At 29.7% G+C, this 19,575-nt stretch overlaps 2 protein-coding genes and 1 pseudogene across 4 annotated transcripts; 2 read left to right on the top strand and 1 right to left on the bottom strand.

Moving 5' to 3' along the window:
• Positions 1 to 64: 64 nt before the first annotated feature.
• Positions 65 to 1,347, bottom strand: LOC110657315 (pentatricopeptide repeat-containing protein At5g24830-like; annotated as a pseudogene).
• Positions 1,348 to 3,669: 2,322 nt separating this feature from the next.
• On the top strand, positions 3,670 to 8,186 carry LOC110657272 (uncharacterized). 2 transcript variants are annotated; one of them, XM_058144792.1, is made up of 7 exons: positions 3,670 to 3,822; positions 4,286 to 5,194; positions 5,807 to 5,867; positions 6,096 to 6,211; positions 6,463 to 6,553; positions 6,658 to 6,705; positions 7,647 to 8,186. In XM_058144792.1, exons 2-7 carry the CDS (start codon positions 4,314 to 4,316, stop codon positions 7,689 to 7,691), a joined length of 1,242 nt encoding a protein of 413 aa, XP_058000775.1. In that variant the 5' UTR covers positions 3,670 to 3,822; positions 4,286 to 4,313; the 3' UTR covers positions 7,692 to 8,186. The 2 variants fall into 2 exon arrangements, with proteins under 2 accessions (XP_058000775.1, XP_058000774.1); XM_058144791.1 differs by having other exon boundaries at positions 4,238 to 5,194.
• Positions 8,187 to 10,648: 2,462 nt separating this feature from the next.
• On the top strand, positions 10,649 to 15,192 carry LOC131179359 (replication protein A 32 kDa subunit A-like). Of its 2 annotated transcripts, XR_009148405.1 has the most exons (11): positions 10,649 to 10,885; positions 11,230 to 11,340; positions 11,458 to 11,555; positions 11,788 to 11,829; positions 11,958 to 12,035; positions 12,391 to 12,469; positions 12,569 to 12,676; positions 12,760 to 12,839; positions 14,781 to 14,849; positions 14,934 to 15,062; positions 15,163 to 15,192. XR_009148405.1 is itself a non-coding variant. In XM_058146166.1 (10 exons), exons 1-10 carry the CDS (start codon positions 10,676 to 10,678, stop codon positions 15,007 to 15,009), a joined length of 951 nt encoding a protein of 316 aa, XP_058002149.1. In that variant the 5' UTR covers positions 10,649 to 10,675; the 3' UTR covers positions 15,010 to 15,192. The 2 variants fall into 2 exon arrangements, 1 of the variants encoding a protein (XP_058002149.1); XM_058146166.1 differs by having other exon boundaries at positions 14,934 to 15,192.
• Positions 15,193 to 19,575: the final 4,383 nt, after the last annotated feature.

Below are 19,575 nucleotides of genomic sequence, written 5' to 3'. Positions count from 1 at the left end.
AAGAAAAGAAATGGTAGACCTAAACTGACTTGGAGAAGAGTAGTACAACATGACCTCGAGCATTACACATTTTCGAGGATTTAACCCAAAGTCGTTTAGAGTGGAGAAAGAGAATCCATATAGCCGGCTCCAAATTTTTGGGATAAAGGATTAGTTGAGTTGAGTTGAGTTTATCAGCATCTCCACATTTCCTAGAACCATCAATTATAAGGTTCCACACTTGTGGCTTTGGTGTCATTGACTTTTCTATCATACAGTGAAGGTACTCATTAGCCTTAAAAAGATCTTCCTGAGTGCACAGTTCATGAATCAGAACTTTGTATGATATCTAATCAGGTGCAACTCCCATTCTCAACATTACATCAAGGATATAAAAAGCCTTATACAGTTTTCACAGGTGCCTCTTTTCATCATTTCACAAGAATAGCTATATGCAAGTTTCATGTCTTGGGTCAAACATAATCAATGGATAAGGACATTACAGGCAATAACATCCCTTAGGATATTCTTTTAGGACGTGGCAACCTGTATAACAATGGCATGAACCATATCTCCATTCTTGATACAACCATCCATAAGTATGGTTGATGTAATTAAATCCGATCTTGCTTTTCTATCATCATCGTCTAATAACTATTAAGAAGTTTTTTGGCGTCCTCCAAAAGCCCTCTCTTGAAGAGTGCATGCACAAGTATGTTTAGAGCAACCATATTTGGCCAGATACCATTATTATTCATGGTAGAGAAAATAAAAAGAGCTTTATCAATGTTATTTATGAGAAAATAACCCTTTATGAAAGTGGCACAGTTGGTAGAGGGACCTATTTCTAACATCTCTCTAATAAGCCAATCAGCCGCCTTCTCCAAGTCTCCAGTTTTGCACAATCCATTCACCAAATAATTGTGTGTGATCACGTTAGGAACAAAACCTATCTGTACCATTTTTCTTCTCAGCCATAAAGCTGCTCCCAATTTGCCCACCAAACATAAATCCTGGATTATAGCTATATGCGCTGCACAACTAACATTGGTAAAGCATCCTGAAAGGCCTACTTTCAGAGATGTATGCCTTCCTTGCAAAAAATTTAAATCCAAAAAACAACAGAGTATCATAATTCATGAATAAGTATCAATGGGGACTTCCATAAAACAATTGATCAAATAAGAATGATAAATTTTTATATATATTATGTTTACACTACAGATACAGGTCCCACATTTCTGATGAAGCAATTGTTCTAGTTTAAGCTTTTTATTAAATTTCAATTGCACGTTCAAAAACATCTAAAAATAAAAGGCTGACCTCATTGATTTCAAGCGCTCCAAACTGTCCTCAAGCATAGCATCCAAATCACCTTCATCATTGAATCACTAACCAATCTTGAGTTTTCAACCGGCAAGATTGAGTAAGAGTTTGCATGAGATGGTTGAACGAAGAACTGAACACAAGACTGTCACACCTACTAGGAGGTTCACCAAATCAGATAAATGCAAGAAAAAGTCAGGATCCATTGAACAAAAGAAAGCATGAAAATCAACAAAATTTGGATAGGTGTACATTCGAAATGAATGTGGATTTGGATTTAAGTTTTTCAACATGATGCCAAATTCAAATAACTCATCATTTAAAATCTATATCTATCCAAATGGAGCCTAAAAGTATGTCAAAATCTATAATAAATGTCGATGGTTCGGCCTAAGAATCGAAGAAGAAAAATATGCAATGATGTCAATGATTCAATTAATAGCTGAAATAACAAATAACCCAATCACATACAAGGAAAAAAAAAAAAAAGAAAGAAAAAGAAAAAAGAAACACTGCGATGAGACAAAATATTGAAATGGGAAATTAACTCACGGCCGGCAACGATCCTCTTTCTTTCACTGACTCGGATGAATCCTCCTTGATGGCCGAAGCCAAAAACCCATCTACTCTACGAGGCGGAGCAACTGAGCAAGTCTCCGTTCTTATTTGTCAGCCCACGTGACTCTCTTCTCTTCTCTTCTCTTCTCTGAGGCCTGAAATTAGACTAATCATTTTTTATTTGATTAAAGACAAAAGGCTATTGATATTTGAATTTTATGGTATTATAATTCGATTAAAATTCACAAATCATATCCATCTCAAACATAATTTCAACTACTTATATAACATTCAAATTCATTTAATTTTACATATTGAATTGATCATTTCTATAAAACAGTTTTTTTTTATTAATAAATTATCATTTTAAATTTTAATAATCATTCAAATTATCATTTTAAAATATAAAATTCTAAAATTTATAAATAAAATTGTGAATATACTTTTATATTTAATTAACAAATTATATACATATATTTAAATAATAAATACTAAATGTATCACTCAATATGTATACTAACCAGTAAATTCAAATCCATCTAGGATCAAATTAAATTAAAAATCTGTAAATATCCGATCCATTTCCACCTTTTCCAGTTAGTGGTCCAGCTTACATGCAAGACAACATTTTTTCTCTTCCTGGTTAGTAGTCCAGCTCATACCGAGCTTCGATCTGTTGTGGTAAACAACATTTTTCCCTTCCCAGTTACTGGTCCAACTTACATGCAGGGAGGCAGGCCAACAACGCTGTGAAGATTTTTAAGTCAATCTTCAAGCTACCATTAAATGCTCTTATAAATATATATGGAAAAGTATTTTTAAGTATTGTTATAAAAATAATTTAAAAATATATTTTAATGTCTTAAAATTTGTATATGTAAAATTGAAATACGTAAGGGAAGACTCCTTCTCTGACTTTGACAGTGGGTTATAACCTCTTCACTGTGCAGGTCATGTGTAAATATTTGTTTTTAGATTGTTTTGATTGCAAGTCTTGAGCACATTGTTAAGAAGATGAAGACAGGGTGAGTGGGTTTTGTCTAGATTATGTTTACCTTATTGGTTTATGGCTGTTTTTGGCCTGGTAGGAGGGTTCCCTTCATTAGTAAGACGTTCAACATCTCCAAGGTCATAGAGCCACTCTGATAGATGGATGGTTGACCTGGAAAGCTACAAGAGAATGAGAAGTTATTGAGTTATGTCAGTGTCATCCTTTTTGTGGCTGTGATCGTTGGCCCTGGTTTTGAGTTATTGAGGTTCTATTGTTGGTTGGGTTGATTCTCTAGTGCTTAGTGGTGCTATTTTTAATGGGCTTGCTAATTCAGACTTAGCTTTTGTTACGAATAACAATGTTTTTCTCCTCCTAGTTAATGGTTTAGCTTACATGCAAATAGGTGGAGGCGCAATGCTGTGAAGATTTTTACGTTTTTCCCACAGCCAAAATCAACATTGATTCTCAATAATAATAATAATAATAATAAATGATTATTTTATATTTTTTGACAAAAAATTAAGCTATTTAAACTTAAAGCTATTTAAACTTAAATATAAAATTATGAATTAATTTAGTTAATAAAAAATAAAAATAAAAAATGAGCTTATTTGCATTTCGATAAGAATTTAATATGTTTATTTATTTATTTTTTTCTTTTAAGAGGTTGATTTATTTGTAATGAATCTTATCTTTGAAAAAAAAAAGGTTTCACTAGTCAAAATACGTTTTTGGCGGCAAGCCAATAACATCGAAAAAAAAAAAAATCAGAAAGCAAATAAAAATAGGGAAAGGATTTAAATTTTGGAGGGACTTAAATAATTTCAAATTCCTCCAAATTTACAACTGCAGAAGAGCAATGGACCAAGAGATTGAGTCCATTACCTATTTCTCTTATCGTCTCCGCCGTGACCGACCAAGAGATTGATTCGATTTCTGATTTATCCTCTCGTCTCTGCCGCCTTCCGGTGAGGTTTCATATTCTACATTCCTCATTTGCTCCTTCTTCGTTATCTGCGATTTTAGTTTTATTTGGATTTCTCCGCCATAATCATGCATGTATTTTAATCTGATTTCTTCGCCACATTGTTTTCACTTAATTATCATAATTGCAATTAAATTACAAGCACAAGTCTGAGAAATATGATTAAGATCCTTCAATTATAATCCATTTTTCTTAGTAAATAGACTGCTATAGTGCACTGTAATTAATTACTGTCTTTAATAGTGATTATTTATGGGTATGTAAGCTCGATTTTACAAATATAGATTTAAATATTTAATCTAATGTTGTTAAACTCAGCTGATATAAGTTGGATTTATAAAGAACCCTTTTTTGTGCATTTATTAATTATTTTCATATATATATATAATTTTTCGCAGTGGTATTTGGTGGTGCTTGTGTTTAACTTGGTAAATTACTATAATCAGCTTATTGTGAACGCCAGAGCTGGTGAATATGCTGCTACAAAATTTGGTTCCAAGTTCTATTGAATCTGCTCTACGTTTTGCCTCTATTCATTGGGAAAAAGATATGTTACCTGGGTGGGTGGCTGCAAAAGCCTGGAAGGTTTGTTCAGAACGCAGCGAATTCCCTCAGGATGCTTCAAATCCATTGAATACCAGCAGCTCTTATGCAACTCCAGAATCAAATGGGAGGTGCAAGCGAAGAAAACTTCAGAAAAAGTCTGCTATAGTATTCCCAGTTGAGCCAGAAACTGATGAAGCACCCACTAACACATTCAAGTGTGGTCATATAAAGACAGATATTGTTTCTGGAATTGATGATAGCGTTGAATCTTCTATCATTTCTGGTGAAAAATGCGAGGAAGGCATTGGCAGCGAATGCCACAGTGATGAGTTGGTGATAGGTGAAGACATCCAAATAAGAGAACTATGCATTTCTGTTCTCAGAAGTCATGGGCTGCTTGTGGGAGATTGGTGTAAGAGTGCAAGTGTTCCCACTAAAATTGTAAGAAATAATAAGGGGAGCGACAGTTTCCAATCCTGTGAGCTATGCGTTAATTTAGATAATACACTAAATATGTTGCTTTGTGATCATTGTGAAAAGGCATTTCATGCACCTTGCTGCAATCCAAAGACAAAGATGTCACCCACTGACGAATGGTTTTGTCAATCTTGTTCAAAGCTAGCTGGCAAAGTTTCACTAGAGGCTTCCTTTATGAAATCACAAAGCATCAGTTGTTGCAATGGAATTCCTGAATTTAAGTGGGGTCCAATAGCGCTCATGTTAAAATACCCTGAGCCATATACATCTCGTCCTAGAATTGGTGGTTGTTTTCAAGCAACAGTTCCTGAATGGTCTGATCAAATGTCCAAGTAAGCTTTATCTATGTTGCCCAACTTAGATTTGTTGTTTGTCTAAAATTTCCCATTTATTCATTTGTTCCTTTTTGAAAGTTCCTTTCTTTGCATGATTGGTTGCATACCTATGGCTGATGTACTGCTTTTTTTTAGTAAAATCTTTAAGCCTACAGATGGTATTATTAGTGATCAATTGAGATAAAAAAAATTTGAAGACAAGCTTTATATGAAGGTAGCAGTTCATCATTTTTTCCGAACGACCGATTGATCAGGTTTTTGTGTCATTGAAAAGACAAAACTTTGTTAGATATAGGAGCCAAAATTATGATTGACTCTAGGGCATTGGATCTAGGAACTTACTTCAAACCAATGGAGATCTTGGATGGTTAAAGCTCAATGAAGACTTTGTCCAACGTTAAAATAACTTAGAAAATGTACTGCTGCTTAAGATTCTTAGTTTGCTTATAATGGAGATTGCCACTAAAAGAATATTTTATGCGGCAAAATTTCCAAGTTAGTTATGGCCATGTTTCTTACCTTCCTTTAACACTTGCTTCAAATTTCTTATTTGGGGAAATGAGCAGAGGATGTATGTCGTCTCATCTTTTTAAATTTATGTTCCTGCAGGGATTTTGATTCCATTGGTGAGCCACTGGAACTGGATCCAGCAGAGATTGTTGGCTTACATGTAAGGGATCTGTTTAAAGTTTAAACATGGTTTAGTAGTGTTTTTCTTTCTTTTTTCGCCAACAAAGATGAAGAAAGTGTGTGTTCCTAGTCTTTTCTATTGTGTGTGCTCGGGGCGCAATATTATTATTATTATTATTTTTTTTTTGGGGGGGGTGGGGGGGGGGGGGGGTTGTTGGGGGGGGGTTGGATTATTGAGCCTTGCAGTGAAAATTATTCATTTTCTCAGGGATGCCCTGCGGACAAGTATCTGGGTGCTATTAGTAATTGGCTCCAATGTCAAGAAGTCTTATATGATGGTACAGGAGAATATGCAGAAGGAACCATATGTGGGAAATGGCGTCGGTAATTTCTTGAAACAGATATCTATGTATTATGTTACCATTCATGTTTTTGCGTGAAAGTTCCTAATTCCTACGAGGTTTAAGATTGTGGCTATACAGCCACTTAGATAAGGTTTACTGAATTGGCGTAGGGAATAATCAAGTTTTAGACCACCTTTTTGTCTGATTTATTTGATCAATTAATGTCTCTAGATATGTCTTGTTTTTTTACTCCAGTCTATTAAGCTTAAATTGAAGTTGATGAGGTTACAGGGCACCTCTTTCCGAAGTCCAAACTCATGATTGGGATTGTTCTTGCTCTGTTCTTTGGGATCCATCCAATTCGGACTGCGCTGTTCCTCAGGTGAACACTTCTTATTCTTTCGCTCTCTTTATTATTGTATACAAAGATTTTTCAATGTTATCCAATGATAATGAGTATTCATGCAGTTTCTTTTGTTTTTCCAGGAGTTGGAAACAAGTGAAGTTTTATTGCAATTGAAGTATATAGAGCAGGTGTGCCCTCGTTTTATGATTCATATTAAGTAATGCAGTATGTTAAGGAGAAAGTAAATGTGGATTTGCCGCTTTCTAAGTTGCATTAATTAAGTCTTCCCATTCCCTTTGGTTTAAGTGATTGTGAAAGTATTTTATGAGCATTGAATTGTCAAAAACTCATTATGGGATAGCTGGTCTTCTGTTGCGTTGGTTAATCCTGTGAACTTTGAAATTTGATCCTCTGCTCCTATTTCAATGTTGGAACCTCCAAGTACTCAATATTTTTCTTTCAATGATAGACATACACTTTTCGAGAGTGCTTTTGGACTCTTTACCTGATTTCTTGAGGAATGATCACCAACTAAATTGTACCTTTTTACAGATCATGCTGAAAAGTTATGGAGGCTTGAATATAAACGTGTTTATTCAGCAGAAATTAGGATTTCCAAATCTGATACATTTAGAACTTGCTTTTCTCTTCCTTAATTTGTGGTTTCTCTTAAAGAATTTGGGTTTTGGAGTTTGGAGGGGATGTCTACCACCGTAGTGTAGCCTTGTTATTGGACCAAAAGGGAAGGAGGAAGTTTGTAGCTTGCTTCCCATTCTGTGGCATATAGCTATAGGAACATTTATGAGGTCATGATTCCTAATCCTACGTCACACAATGTCTTTTGATTACAGTGATAACCTAGGTGTAAAATGGTCACTGCATTATTTAATTTTTGGAACTGAAGTGTTAGCGTTACTCTTAAATCTTAATGAATGAACATGTTGACTAGTATTGCTACATACATGATTAAATTCTCCTTTGCTTTTGATCTTTTCTGGATTAGAATATTGAGCCTGGAATTAAAAATTCTTTAGCTTGATTTTCAGACCTCACTATTTGCTTTTATCAGTTTTTTTTTTTATTGTCATATTTTTTAATGTTGCATCTGCCACAAATAATTACTGTGCAGCTGAAATCTCGCCTTGCGACTAAAAAGATTGATTTTCGTGGTTAGAAAATGGTGGTGATATTTCAACACTCTTGTAAGCATACATACATACCGTTGGCAACTAAGGCATAAATCAGAAGGTTCCTCTAATAACCAATCATTATGTTTGTCCAATTTTCATACACCATCAAAGTTTCCGTTCTTCCCTACAATGGACAAGTTTTGGCATTTGTTATTTATCAGTTTGTGTGGAGAATTTTCAAGTATAATCGATGTTGTAACATGTAATTTTTTCGATAATTTTCTGTACACCATTGGCCTCATTTCTGGTCCAAACAACTGGGATGTCGAGCCCTGTTCTACATGGCTAGCTGGAGATTTTGCCCCCTGACCAAAGCTGGTGAAACTCAATCTGGAAGTCAAGCGACGACTAGGAGGTATAGCATTTTGCTCATCCACACTAATTTATTCCCTGGTTGTCCTTCACTGGTTAGCGTCAGAATTTCTTTCTGGAAAAATGCACCAAAAGAATAATTTGAAGTTATACATTGCATACGTGCTTTTTCAGTATTGGTTTATACATCACCACACTGGCAGATTTTCCTTTTTCTTGCGTTATCCATTTATTTTACGTTGCCACGATTACATTTTGAACTAATAAATTAATTAAATCCCAAAAGTGCCTTTTTTTTTTTTAATATCTTTTTGCACGTTTGAGATTAGTTCGGAAGTTTTCTCTTTTTTGGTAAAAAAAAAATATTGTTTTAAATAATATGAATATAAAAATTTTAATGGATTTGTTTGAAAGGTAAAAAAAAAAAAGGGTAAAATGGAATTGAAATTGTTTGTAATTATTGAAATTCTTAATTAATCAAATAAAAATACAGTATTAATTTGATTCAAATGAGTTATAAGATAGAATTTATTTCAAGTAAATTATAATTTATTTGAAAATAATTTTTATATTTGATATGATATAATTTAAAAAATAAAATTTAATTAAATATCATATAATTCATATTTAATATAATTCAATAATTTAAATTCATTTATTTTACTTTTTTAAAATTATTTTTAATAATAAAATAGAAAAAAGTTCATCCGAAAATACATATGAACCAATTGTTAGGTTAACAAAACATAAAATAAATTCAAGCTCTCATAATACTTATGTTATTTTTAATAACATTTAATACTATAAGTATTATTATCATTTAAATTCATAGAAATAATAACATTAAAGAATTTCTGAAAATGAAAGTAAGATATTTGAAATAACATAACTCATAAAATTTTAATATATTATAATTGATTATTAGAAGTCTATGCCTTTTTTTATGCTTATCAGGTTCAATATTAGAACATTCAAAATTAATACAAATTAACAAATCCTATCTCAAATTACAATCTAAATAATGAATACTGATAAATAAGATAAAGCAATTTTGCATAGAAAACCACGTAGTTATTAATAAAAATAATTAAACAAGTTTCATGAAATTTTTACAAGTCAAGATATGAATATTTTAGAATTAACTAACGTTATTTATTTTCTTAGAAAAAAAGAAATTAACTCAACTCAACTAAATTTTTATCTCAAAAATTTAAGATCGGCTATATAAATTTTCTTTCTCTACTCTAAATGATTTTGGGTTAAATTTTCAGAAATATATAATACTTCTAGATTATATTGTACTATTCTTTTTAAGTTAATTTAGGTCTATCTCTTTTTTTCTTTCTTTATCTAATGTATTCTATTTGTTTAACAAGAACCTTCGTAAACTAGCCATTTAGGGTAAACTAGCCATTTAGGGTTCTCTTGGTTCAAGTTTTGATTAAATTCAACAGCTACATTTTCAATTTTAAAATTTTGATTTTGGCTGGTCCATAGCATAATCTATCAGTTTCGGTCTAATTAAGTAAAACTCTTCTAGATGTGATGATTAATAAAATTAGGATAATAATTAGCGTCACGGTACACATGTTTAATTTGAATACTTCAGTCTTTTTTCAAAAAGCGAGCAAATAAAGAAGATGATAAACGAAACTCTATGGCTTAAATCACAAACAGCCTCAAAAATTGCATGTCAAACTATCTAATTGTCGATCTTAACCATTCTACAGCGAAAAGTCAATGACTTGGGCAATTTCTAAATCTTTATGAATCCTTTACCTTTTGGATCCTTAATTGTGCAAGAGAATTAAAGAGAAATTAAAGAAGAGAAATAATGAAAAAATTAAAAAATTTATTTTTTTATTATTTGGATACTTTGCTAAAATAGATGAAAATAATTTATGATTTTATTATTATATGATGTTAAGAATGTATAAGTAATTTTAATATAAATGATACTTAATTCTCTTTATTTTACTTTAAATTGAAAAGAAATATTTTGAATTCATGAAGGGAAATTGGAAATTTTAATTTCCTTTCATTTCTCTTCATTTATTCTCATTTATTTTCCCTGTTTATTATCCATAATTACATTTTTTTTTTCTTTTTTCTCCATTTCTCTCAATTTAAACAAAGGATTAGAGTTCTATACTCAAAATGAGCGAGAAATAAAAATAATATCATTATAGTTATTTTATAAAATGTATTTATATTAATACTTTATTTCTTTCCACATTTAAAAAAATAGATAAATAAAAAAATATTTTTCTATTTAATGTAAAAAAATTAAGTCAAGTAAAATGACTTTCTTCTTTTTTTTTTTAGATAAGAAAGTCATTTTTTATTTTTTTAATTTTAATAGTTTTATTAAAATATGATAATATTTATACATATATATAATTAATTTAATATTATAATTAAAAAAAAAATATTTTCATTTTTTTAAAAGTATAAATTATTTTGAAAAAAAAAAGCCTAAATTTTAAAACATAATGGAGCTTGTAAAATTGAAATTTATAATGTTTGATTTTTTAAAATAGAAATTTATAATTTTTTTTTATCAAACATCTAAAATGAGGAATTAAATTCAACAAAATCTGATGGAATTCATTTCCAAAATGACGCGCGGGGAAGAAGCGGGAAAAGTAAAACCAAAATGGCGGGAAACTTGTCCGATACAGTCCTCAATTCCTCACAACTCGCTCCCGTCTTCCTTTTTGAATATTATTTCCCTCTAATTTTTGATTCTAGGGTTTCCGAGATGTTTTCCAGCACCCAATTCGATGTCACTTCCGCCTTCTCCGGCGGTGGATTTATGCCCTCCCAGTCAACTCAGCTCACCGATTCGGCTCCATCTCCTGCGAAAGTAAGTCATAGGACCTCTATAGCCGTCTTTACAATTCTTATTCTCTGTTTGGCTGGTCAGAAAGTTTAGGAAAACTAAAAAAAAAGGAGCAAAACAAACCAAATCTATAGATGAAGAAGTAATGCTCTACTGTTGGCTTATCAGATTTAGGGGAGATAAAATAATAGTAGAAGAAAAAGAAAAGAAAGGCTCACTCCAGTCAAAAACTGCTGTCTTCTTTATTTGAAATGGAAGATCTATTTGTCTATTTGTGCTTTCAGATTGATTCATTACTTCTTTTCTTGGCCTTCGATGGGGGTTTTATTTTCTAGGTTCCTTTTCTAATCGATTTTGTTTGGCTCCAGAGTCGCGATTCCCAGGGTTTGGTTCCGGCGACAGTGAAGCAGATAAGTCAAGCTTCTCACTCTGGTGATGAGAAATCAAGTTTTGTGATCGATGGCGTGGATGTTACTAATGTATGAATTTTCAGATATTCTCATTATTTTTTTTTTTAATTCTAAATGAAAACAACCTCTGTTTTCCTTTTCAAGGAAGATTTTTTGAGGAGTATTTTTCACTTCATGTTGGCCTAGGTTACGGTGGTTGGAATGGTGTTTGATAAAGCCGAAAAGGTTACCGATGTTGGTTTCATTGTGGACGATGGGACAGGCCGAATTGGTTGTAGAAGATGGTATTATGTGTTTCTGTGATTCTATCTATTAATAGAAGATTGTTATCAAATTTGGGCTTTTAATACCTCCCACCTTCTCTATCGCCCCGTGGATTGCTTTTTAGAATTTAAGCCAACTCAAATGTTGAGGACAAAGAATATATAAAACTGAAAAATTCCAGTAGTAATTTAGATCTTGGCTCTGTTCTATGTTTTTGAAATATAATTTTAACACGTTTAATACTTTGAACAGGGTGAATGAGAATTTTGACACAACCGAAATGCAGAATATACAGTGAGTCTTCTTTCTCACTTCCCTTGGTGAACTGTTTGGACTGACAAATTTATGCCTTATTTTTACTAATAAAAAGGTCTATAACATTGAGATATTTTGGATTTTTACTGCAATCCACTCTGTAATAGAGACGGGATGTACGTTCGCATTAATGGGCACTTGAGAAGTTTCCACGGTGTAAGGCAGTTGCTTGCTTTCTCTGTGAGGTATGAGCTTAAAAAATTCTCTATTTTGTATCATTATTGCATGCCTATTTATCACTTGCTTTCTCTTTAATAGTGTATATCATAAATTATCGCATCAGGGGCAGTATTTTTAAGCATTGTGTATTTCATACAAAACTCATCATGCTTAAGATTTGGAGAGAGACTTTTTATATACATGTATGTGTGCAAACCAGATATGACTTCTGGAATTGATAGGACCAACACTCCAACACATGATTATGTGATTTGGATGTGTATACTTTTAAAACGCAATTGGCTTCCATTTCTCTTGCTTGTACTTTGCATTTAAGCATGTGTAAGTTTTCTATGGCTTCGGATTTGCTGTGCTTTGCAGGCCTGTGACAAACTTTGATGAGGTTACTTTCCACTTCATTGATTGCATACACACCCATCTGCAGAATTCCAAATTGCAGGTACTGATTATTTAGAGCTGGTAAATGTGTTCACTAATTGAAAATCGGATTATGAGCATATGTTATATTTTGGTATTGATTGATTGTGTTTTGCACTAGTTGAAGCTGCAAGGAGGTGCCTCAATTCAGCCTCACATGGTTGAATCATCTGTGAACACACCTGTGCGCAGTGGATCAAATGGAAATCAGACATCCACATCTATCCAAGTATGAGACTACTGGGCAAAGTTTATTTTCCATTTCCCTTCTTTGTATGTGTTTGCCATTACAATCTTATCCTGTTTCCTCAGTTATCCAAGCAATATAGCGTCGATGGACTAAAGGACTGTGATCAGCTAGTTCTTGAATATTTGCAACAATCTTCAAGCATGTGAGTTTTGCATAAAATAATTATCTTTCACATTAATGCATCTCTCTTTCAAGTTCAACAATGGCTGTTTTGCCTTGTGGTTTGTGAGGTAAATTGAGTAGAAATATTATTAGTGGTGTAATCTAGGAAGATGAAATTATATTTATTGTAGAATTAGGAAATTTGGATTTATATTGTTTAGAAATTCTATTATTAATTAGAAATGTTTATGGAGTTATATTGGAAAGTGAGTATTTTATCTTATTTAGGAAATTAAGTTAATTTGGAATTTTTCTAATCCTAATATTAGTAGGATTAGTTATTTTACTATAAATATATCTTTTAAATATTTTATTTGGAAAGTTTATTATTATAATAGGATAATTAATTTAAATTTATATTTCTTCTTAGAATTTGTATCTCTTAATCATTTGGTTTGTTATTATTTTACATCAATTAGTCTAAGTGCTTGTTTTACATTGCATTTAGAAGTCCAAAATTATTTTTTTTTAATAAAAGTACTATTTTAAATACTATTGAAAAAAGTTATTTTATTATTTTAGTATTTTTATAATTAAAACTTATCAAATTTAATTTAAATTATTTTTTAATGATCTCTAGCTAATATATTTCAAAAAATGATTTTTTTAACAGCAATTTCAATAGCAATGCTAAACAGGCCCTAAGACCTTTGACAAAGTTGTTGATGCACAAAATTCTATTTTTCTTTGTAAGATGGCTTGTATACAAGTAAGTTAATATATAGGTTTCAATGCCTGTTTCTTTTAATAAGTTTGGTATCAAACCGTAGGTGTCCTCCATCTTAAATTATTATTTCATTTCAATTATTTATTTTTAATTTATCATAATAAAGTTTTTTAATTTTATTTTAAAAAATTCATTAGAAAATAAAAATTATTTTATTCCTTTTTTTAGAAAAAATCATTTTACCTCTTTTCTTTTCTTTTTTTTTCTCTCATGATCAAATTAATTGACATAAATTTTAACAATAAAATTATTTTATTTTTAATAAAATGATTATTTACTAAATTATTTATGAATTTATATTTTTCTATTTGTTATTTTTTTGTTAATTTAAATTTTATTAAACTTTATTTGAGCTCATAATAAATAATTTTATTTAACCATTTAATTTTAAAATACTATTTGCTAAAATTTAATTTTCTATTAAATAATTTAATTCAAGGGCCAACTCTAAAATAATTAAATTCAAGCCTTAATTTAATTAGGTTATAATTTTAGTTTATTTTAAAACAAAATAAAATAATTTTTAAAAATTAATGTTAGTTTCGTAATTAAACTATAATGACACTCCATAAGTAATTTTGATTATGGTTTCTAGTTTTCACTCCATACTCATGTTGTAAACTAATATCAAATAAAAAATTAATAAATAATTTTAATTAATAAATTTAATAAATATTAATTTTATAAAATAAAATAATTTTATTAGTGAATAAATATCCATTAATTTAACTATTAGCAATTAAAATGTGTGATAAAGCGAAAGAAAAGGAAAAGAGGATAAATATAGTGATTTTCTTTTTGAAAAAGATAAAAATAATATATTTATTATTTTTTACTTTGTAATCTATTATTGCTTGTTTAAGAAACTTTGTAAAATAAAATTAATATTTGAGAGATTTTATTTTAGTGATTGAAACAGAATAATCACTTAAATTAATGGAGGTGCAATTAACTCAATTCATTCATAATACCGCACTTGACTTATGGGCAGGAGAGATTGTATTTGTGGACTGCATTGGAGTTATTTTCTGTGCTGCAGTGTTTTAAATTTGTTACTTCTAACTCTTCGTACTTTATTATGGTGCTAACCGATTTTCTGAACGTTCGTTGCAATTATTTTTTTTCACTTGACATTAGCTTGTCAGTCACTTGCCATATGAGTACCAAACTTTCGGAATTTTGTTCTGTTTACAGGGGGCAAGAAAAAGGCACACACATCGATGAACTTTGCCAGCAGCTAAGGCTTCCCATGGAGAAGATAAAGTATTCTCTCTCTCTACTTGCCTCTTCCTCCAACTATTGTCATTAAGAAATTTCTTGTACTATCTACTGTGTTGTGTTTGCCAGGGGATCTATTAGGTCACTTGAAGATGAAGGCCTGATTTACTCTACAATCGATGAATTTCACTACAAAGCAACCTGACAAATTTGTTAAATTGTTGCCTGGGATATGACTGCTTCTGGTGACATGATTATGTAATGAATAGTACTTGCTGTTGGAGACTAGTGAAAAATTGTAGATATTTATCAGATCCCTGAACTAAAGCACATGTTATGCATTGTTTTGTCCTTTCAGATCATGGAATTGACAGTCCAAAGTTCAACATTTTGCGTGTTCACGTTGCTTATACTGTTAGCGTGCTAAATCATGGAAGTGGTCCACATTTATTTGTGGAGATGACTCGCAGTAGGAATTTGGCTCGACTGTTCTCTTCTTTTTCCATACCATTGAGATGTTTTGCTTTCAGCTTAATTCATGATTAGTTTAGGCTCGATTAAGTTAGCATGTTCAACTATTTCTTTTCATATATTTTTATTTTTTTTAATTTATCATTTTGAATTAGCCTAAGTAAAATTAAAGATGAATAAATATCAGGAATTAGTATGTAACAAGTTAAGAGTCAAATTAATTTTTATCAATTTAATTAATTCATTTAAATTTCAGACAATAACTATAAATTGTTAATTTAATTTTTTTATTTAAAATCTTAATAATTAGTCAAAATGTAGAAAATTTGGATACTTTATGTGATGGATAAATGTTATATAATTTAATAGCTAAATTCTCTATTACTCTCTTTTTCGGACGCTTAATTATGACGATAGAAGATAAGTTAGACTAGGCAGCATCAGGTCTCATAAATAATTTAGCTGAAAAACTTTTTAAAAAATAATGTCGCTTTTTTTTTTTTTCCTTAAATGTAAATTATTTGTTAATAACTCTAGCGTCATGGCTGCTTGGGTTCCATAAAGTTATGAAGGAGGGACAGTGCCCATTCCTGTACCCAAATTTCAAGTGGCCCTCAGAAATCTCTTCTTTCATCTAAATTTCAACGCATTTTATTTTCTCTATAATCCAACAACTTTTCATTAGCAAAATAAAATAATAATTATATTTTATTTATAAGAAAGTACACTTCAATTAATTCAAAGTTTAAATTAATAAATGACGAGAATCAAATATTACATATTAAGTTTTAATTTTGTGCTTTTCAATATGTGAAATATTTTTCTAATAAATGTTTTTAATACGTGTTAAATTTTATTAATATTTGATGTAATTGAATTATTGAGTGGTAGTGTCCAAAAACATGATTAATTAGATTAACATGTTTAGGGCATATTTAGTATTGCTGTTGAAAAAATAATTTTTTTTAGATATACTAATTAGAGAGTATTAAAAATAATTTAAAATTAAATTTGATAAATTTTAATTATAAAAATATTAAAATTATAAAATAATTTTTTTTTAAATTATTTTTTAACAGCATTTAAAATAATATTTTTATTCAGAAAAACAGTTTTGAACTTTTAAATGCAATGTTAAACAGACATTATTAATATGTAGTGATTAATATGATGTACAGGTATAAATTAAAGTACATATATATATATTAGACTCTAATACCATATAGTAAAAGATAATTTAATTTAAAAGACTAAATGAATGAATTTTAAAATTTAAACATTATGTAGTATTTAATGTATTTTCACAACTCAATCTTTAACTCTATTATTTAATTATCACTGTTATCGATAAGGTAATAAGCCTAAAATGTTATTGTATAATAAGCACAAAATTAACCTTTCTCCATCATGATATTAAATTATTAACCTGTCGGGAGCAATATTGACGTTAACATGCAAAGGTTTAAAATATATCGTACATAATTAGTTGATTGACTCGGTTTGTCCTAAACAACATTTGACACTTTGTTTAGCTTATGACAAAATTGAAGAGTAATTGTTGTAAAGTACTTGATTTGGTCAATTTATAAAATATTTCAGTTGTATTAAAAATATATATATATATATATATATATATCTTATTAAAATATATATAGAATAAATCTTACAAGAAAAATAAATATATGCTTAAAAGTGCTGAATAAATTTTCTTTTATTTTAATGTAATTAATTTTAATTAAGATTTAAATTTAAAATTTCATTTCAGTCATTGAATTAAACTCATGAATAAATAATTTCTGATTTGGATTGAGCTTAGGCAACCAACTTTCAAGAGTGTAAAATGGGGGTTGCGGAAATGTTAGCTCGGAGGGAGAAAAACGGCTATGACAGTTAGACGAACATAGTCAAACGCAATGCCGGAATTAGGGGGTGCGCCAATAGGGGTCATTGCCCCCCCCCCCCCCCCCCCCCCAAAAAAAAAAAAAAAAAAAAAAGAAAGTTCAAGAGCTTTTTAGATTTTATTTTTGTGTATTCATTGTGCCCTTCTTAATTAGATTAGTGCCGCACTCTTGGTTTAATTCATTTATCATACTTAAATCTAATTTTTGTCATAATCATAATTTAGCACATTTCATAATTTAAACTCTTAATTAAATAAATATTTTAGTCGATCAAAATAATAAATCATAGTTACTTATATATATATATTCTATAAGTTCATGATTTCCAGATTCAAGACTCAAAACTCAACTTTCTTTCTCATTCATTAACTATTACTATTCTCTTTTTTTTTTTCATTTTATTTCATAATTAAAATTGATAATTTCATTTATAGGGTATTTAGTATAGATGGAAGCAAAATTTTATGATTATTAAGTTATAATAACTTGTGTTTTATTTTGATAATTATATTCGTGCATAAATTATGAATTTATAAAATCGTTACTTTATAGTTTGAATGGTGAACTAATAATAATTGAAGTTAGTAAAATTAAAAAGTTAACATTATGAGTAAAAATAAAATTATTTATGTGTATTTTAAAAAAAGAAATTCTTAAAATTTATAAGCTATTTTCTTAATTTCAATTAAAAGTGATTACTATTCTTTTTGTAAGAGAAAGCAAAATTATTAAATTTTCACTCGCCCCCCTAATGTCAATTTTTGGTTCTGCTACTGAACACACAGCTATTCGTTTGGCAACATGCCTTGATTTTTTTAACCTTTTAATAGCTAACATTTGCTTGCATGAATGCATTATATAAATATATATATATATATATATTTAATTAATTTTATACACATCTCAATATAAATAATTAATTTTGAGTTCACATATTATTAAATACTTTGATATATATGTGCATCCTTATCCTGACTCACAATAAAAGCAAGTCTCACTCATACATTTAAAGAACAATTGCTTCTTTGTGATTAATAGATGCACTATTTTTTAATACATCAAATACACCCTACAATGCCATACATTAAATATATTATTTTGAAAAAAATTAATTATATCATATACCTTTTACCAATAGTAATTAACATGTATTTTAAGTACTTAATTCATCGATTTACTGATGGTTATATACTTACTCATATCTAACAATCATTTATTTATTGATTTGGTACATTTATAAATTTTTTTTTGGCAGTTTTACTAATATTATTTGTCTAAAATCATGTCAAAAAATTACTATTTGGTCAAAAAATTTAACGTGACAGTCAAAATGTCAATACCCAATCAAAAAATCAAAGCAAAAAAGAAAAGTCATCACTAGGGAGCCAAATTGGCTATCACACGCCTCAGGTTAACTGTATCGAGCATGTAAGGTCTGGACAACTCAGACTGAGTAAAAAATAGCTCAAGTATCTTAGACCAAGTAAAAGGGTGCTCGAGTTAGTTAGGCCAAACAAACACAAACAATGATGACAAAGTAAGTTTAAACACTCACCTATTAGACCAAGCACCAATTATACCAAGCATCAGTAATATTAGTCAATAATAAGGTTGAATCTTTAAGAGAAAATATCGAGATATTAGTCAAATATCTGTGATTCTTATAGATAGCTACAACGGTTATTTAGCCTTCAAAATATAAATATAAATAATAGATATTAATCAGGTATACTTACTCAGCCAAATTATTTATTGAAACTTTCATTATTACATTCTCTACTGGCACAAAATCTCTAACTTGAGCATCGAAATAGCTAGCTAATAGACTATTAATCTCACCATTTTCTCTGTTTTCAGGTTGGCTTGACACTTGAGCTGATTTTTCGAGTCTCACGGAAGCATCATTTACAAAAACAAGAATTAAATAGTTCTTATTGGATGTGCTTAATATAAACTTAATTTTATATAAAAACAAAATTAATTATTTGTAGATAGAATATTTATACTGATATTTAAATATATAATTAATTAAAATATATATAAATGAATATACAAATTTCATTATAAATATTTAATATGATTATTACTAAATTTATTCTTATATAAAACCAAATTTACTAAAAAAGAGTTTACTATTATCAAATATAATAAACTGCTTAGGCCTTTAATCATGCGACTAATTTAAAAATCATAGTTAACAATTGTCAAACTCAAACATGTGCTCTAAAGCTTACTAATAGAACTTACCGGTATTATTAAGGACTTGTTTGGTTTAACTGTTGAATACAGCCGATAACTGTTAGTTGATAGCTGTTACTATTAGTTGATAGCTGATAGCTGGTAGCTGATGATAGCTGATTCATGTTGAGTGTTTGGTAAAACTATATTTAGTTGTTGCT

This window comes from Hevea brasiliensis, chromosome 4, assembly GCF_030052815.1.
Source record: "Hevea brasiliensis isolate MT/VB/25A 57/8 chromosome 4, ASM3005281v1, whole genome shotgun sequence".
Taxonomy (NCBI): domain Eukaryota; kingdom Viridiplantae; phylum Streptophyta; class Magnoliopsida; order Malpighiales; family Euphorbiaceae; genus Hevea; species Hevea brasiliensis.
The sequence above is the reverse complement of the archived record's forward strand: the minus strand, read 5'-3'. Positions and strand labels throughout refer to the sequence as shown.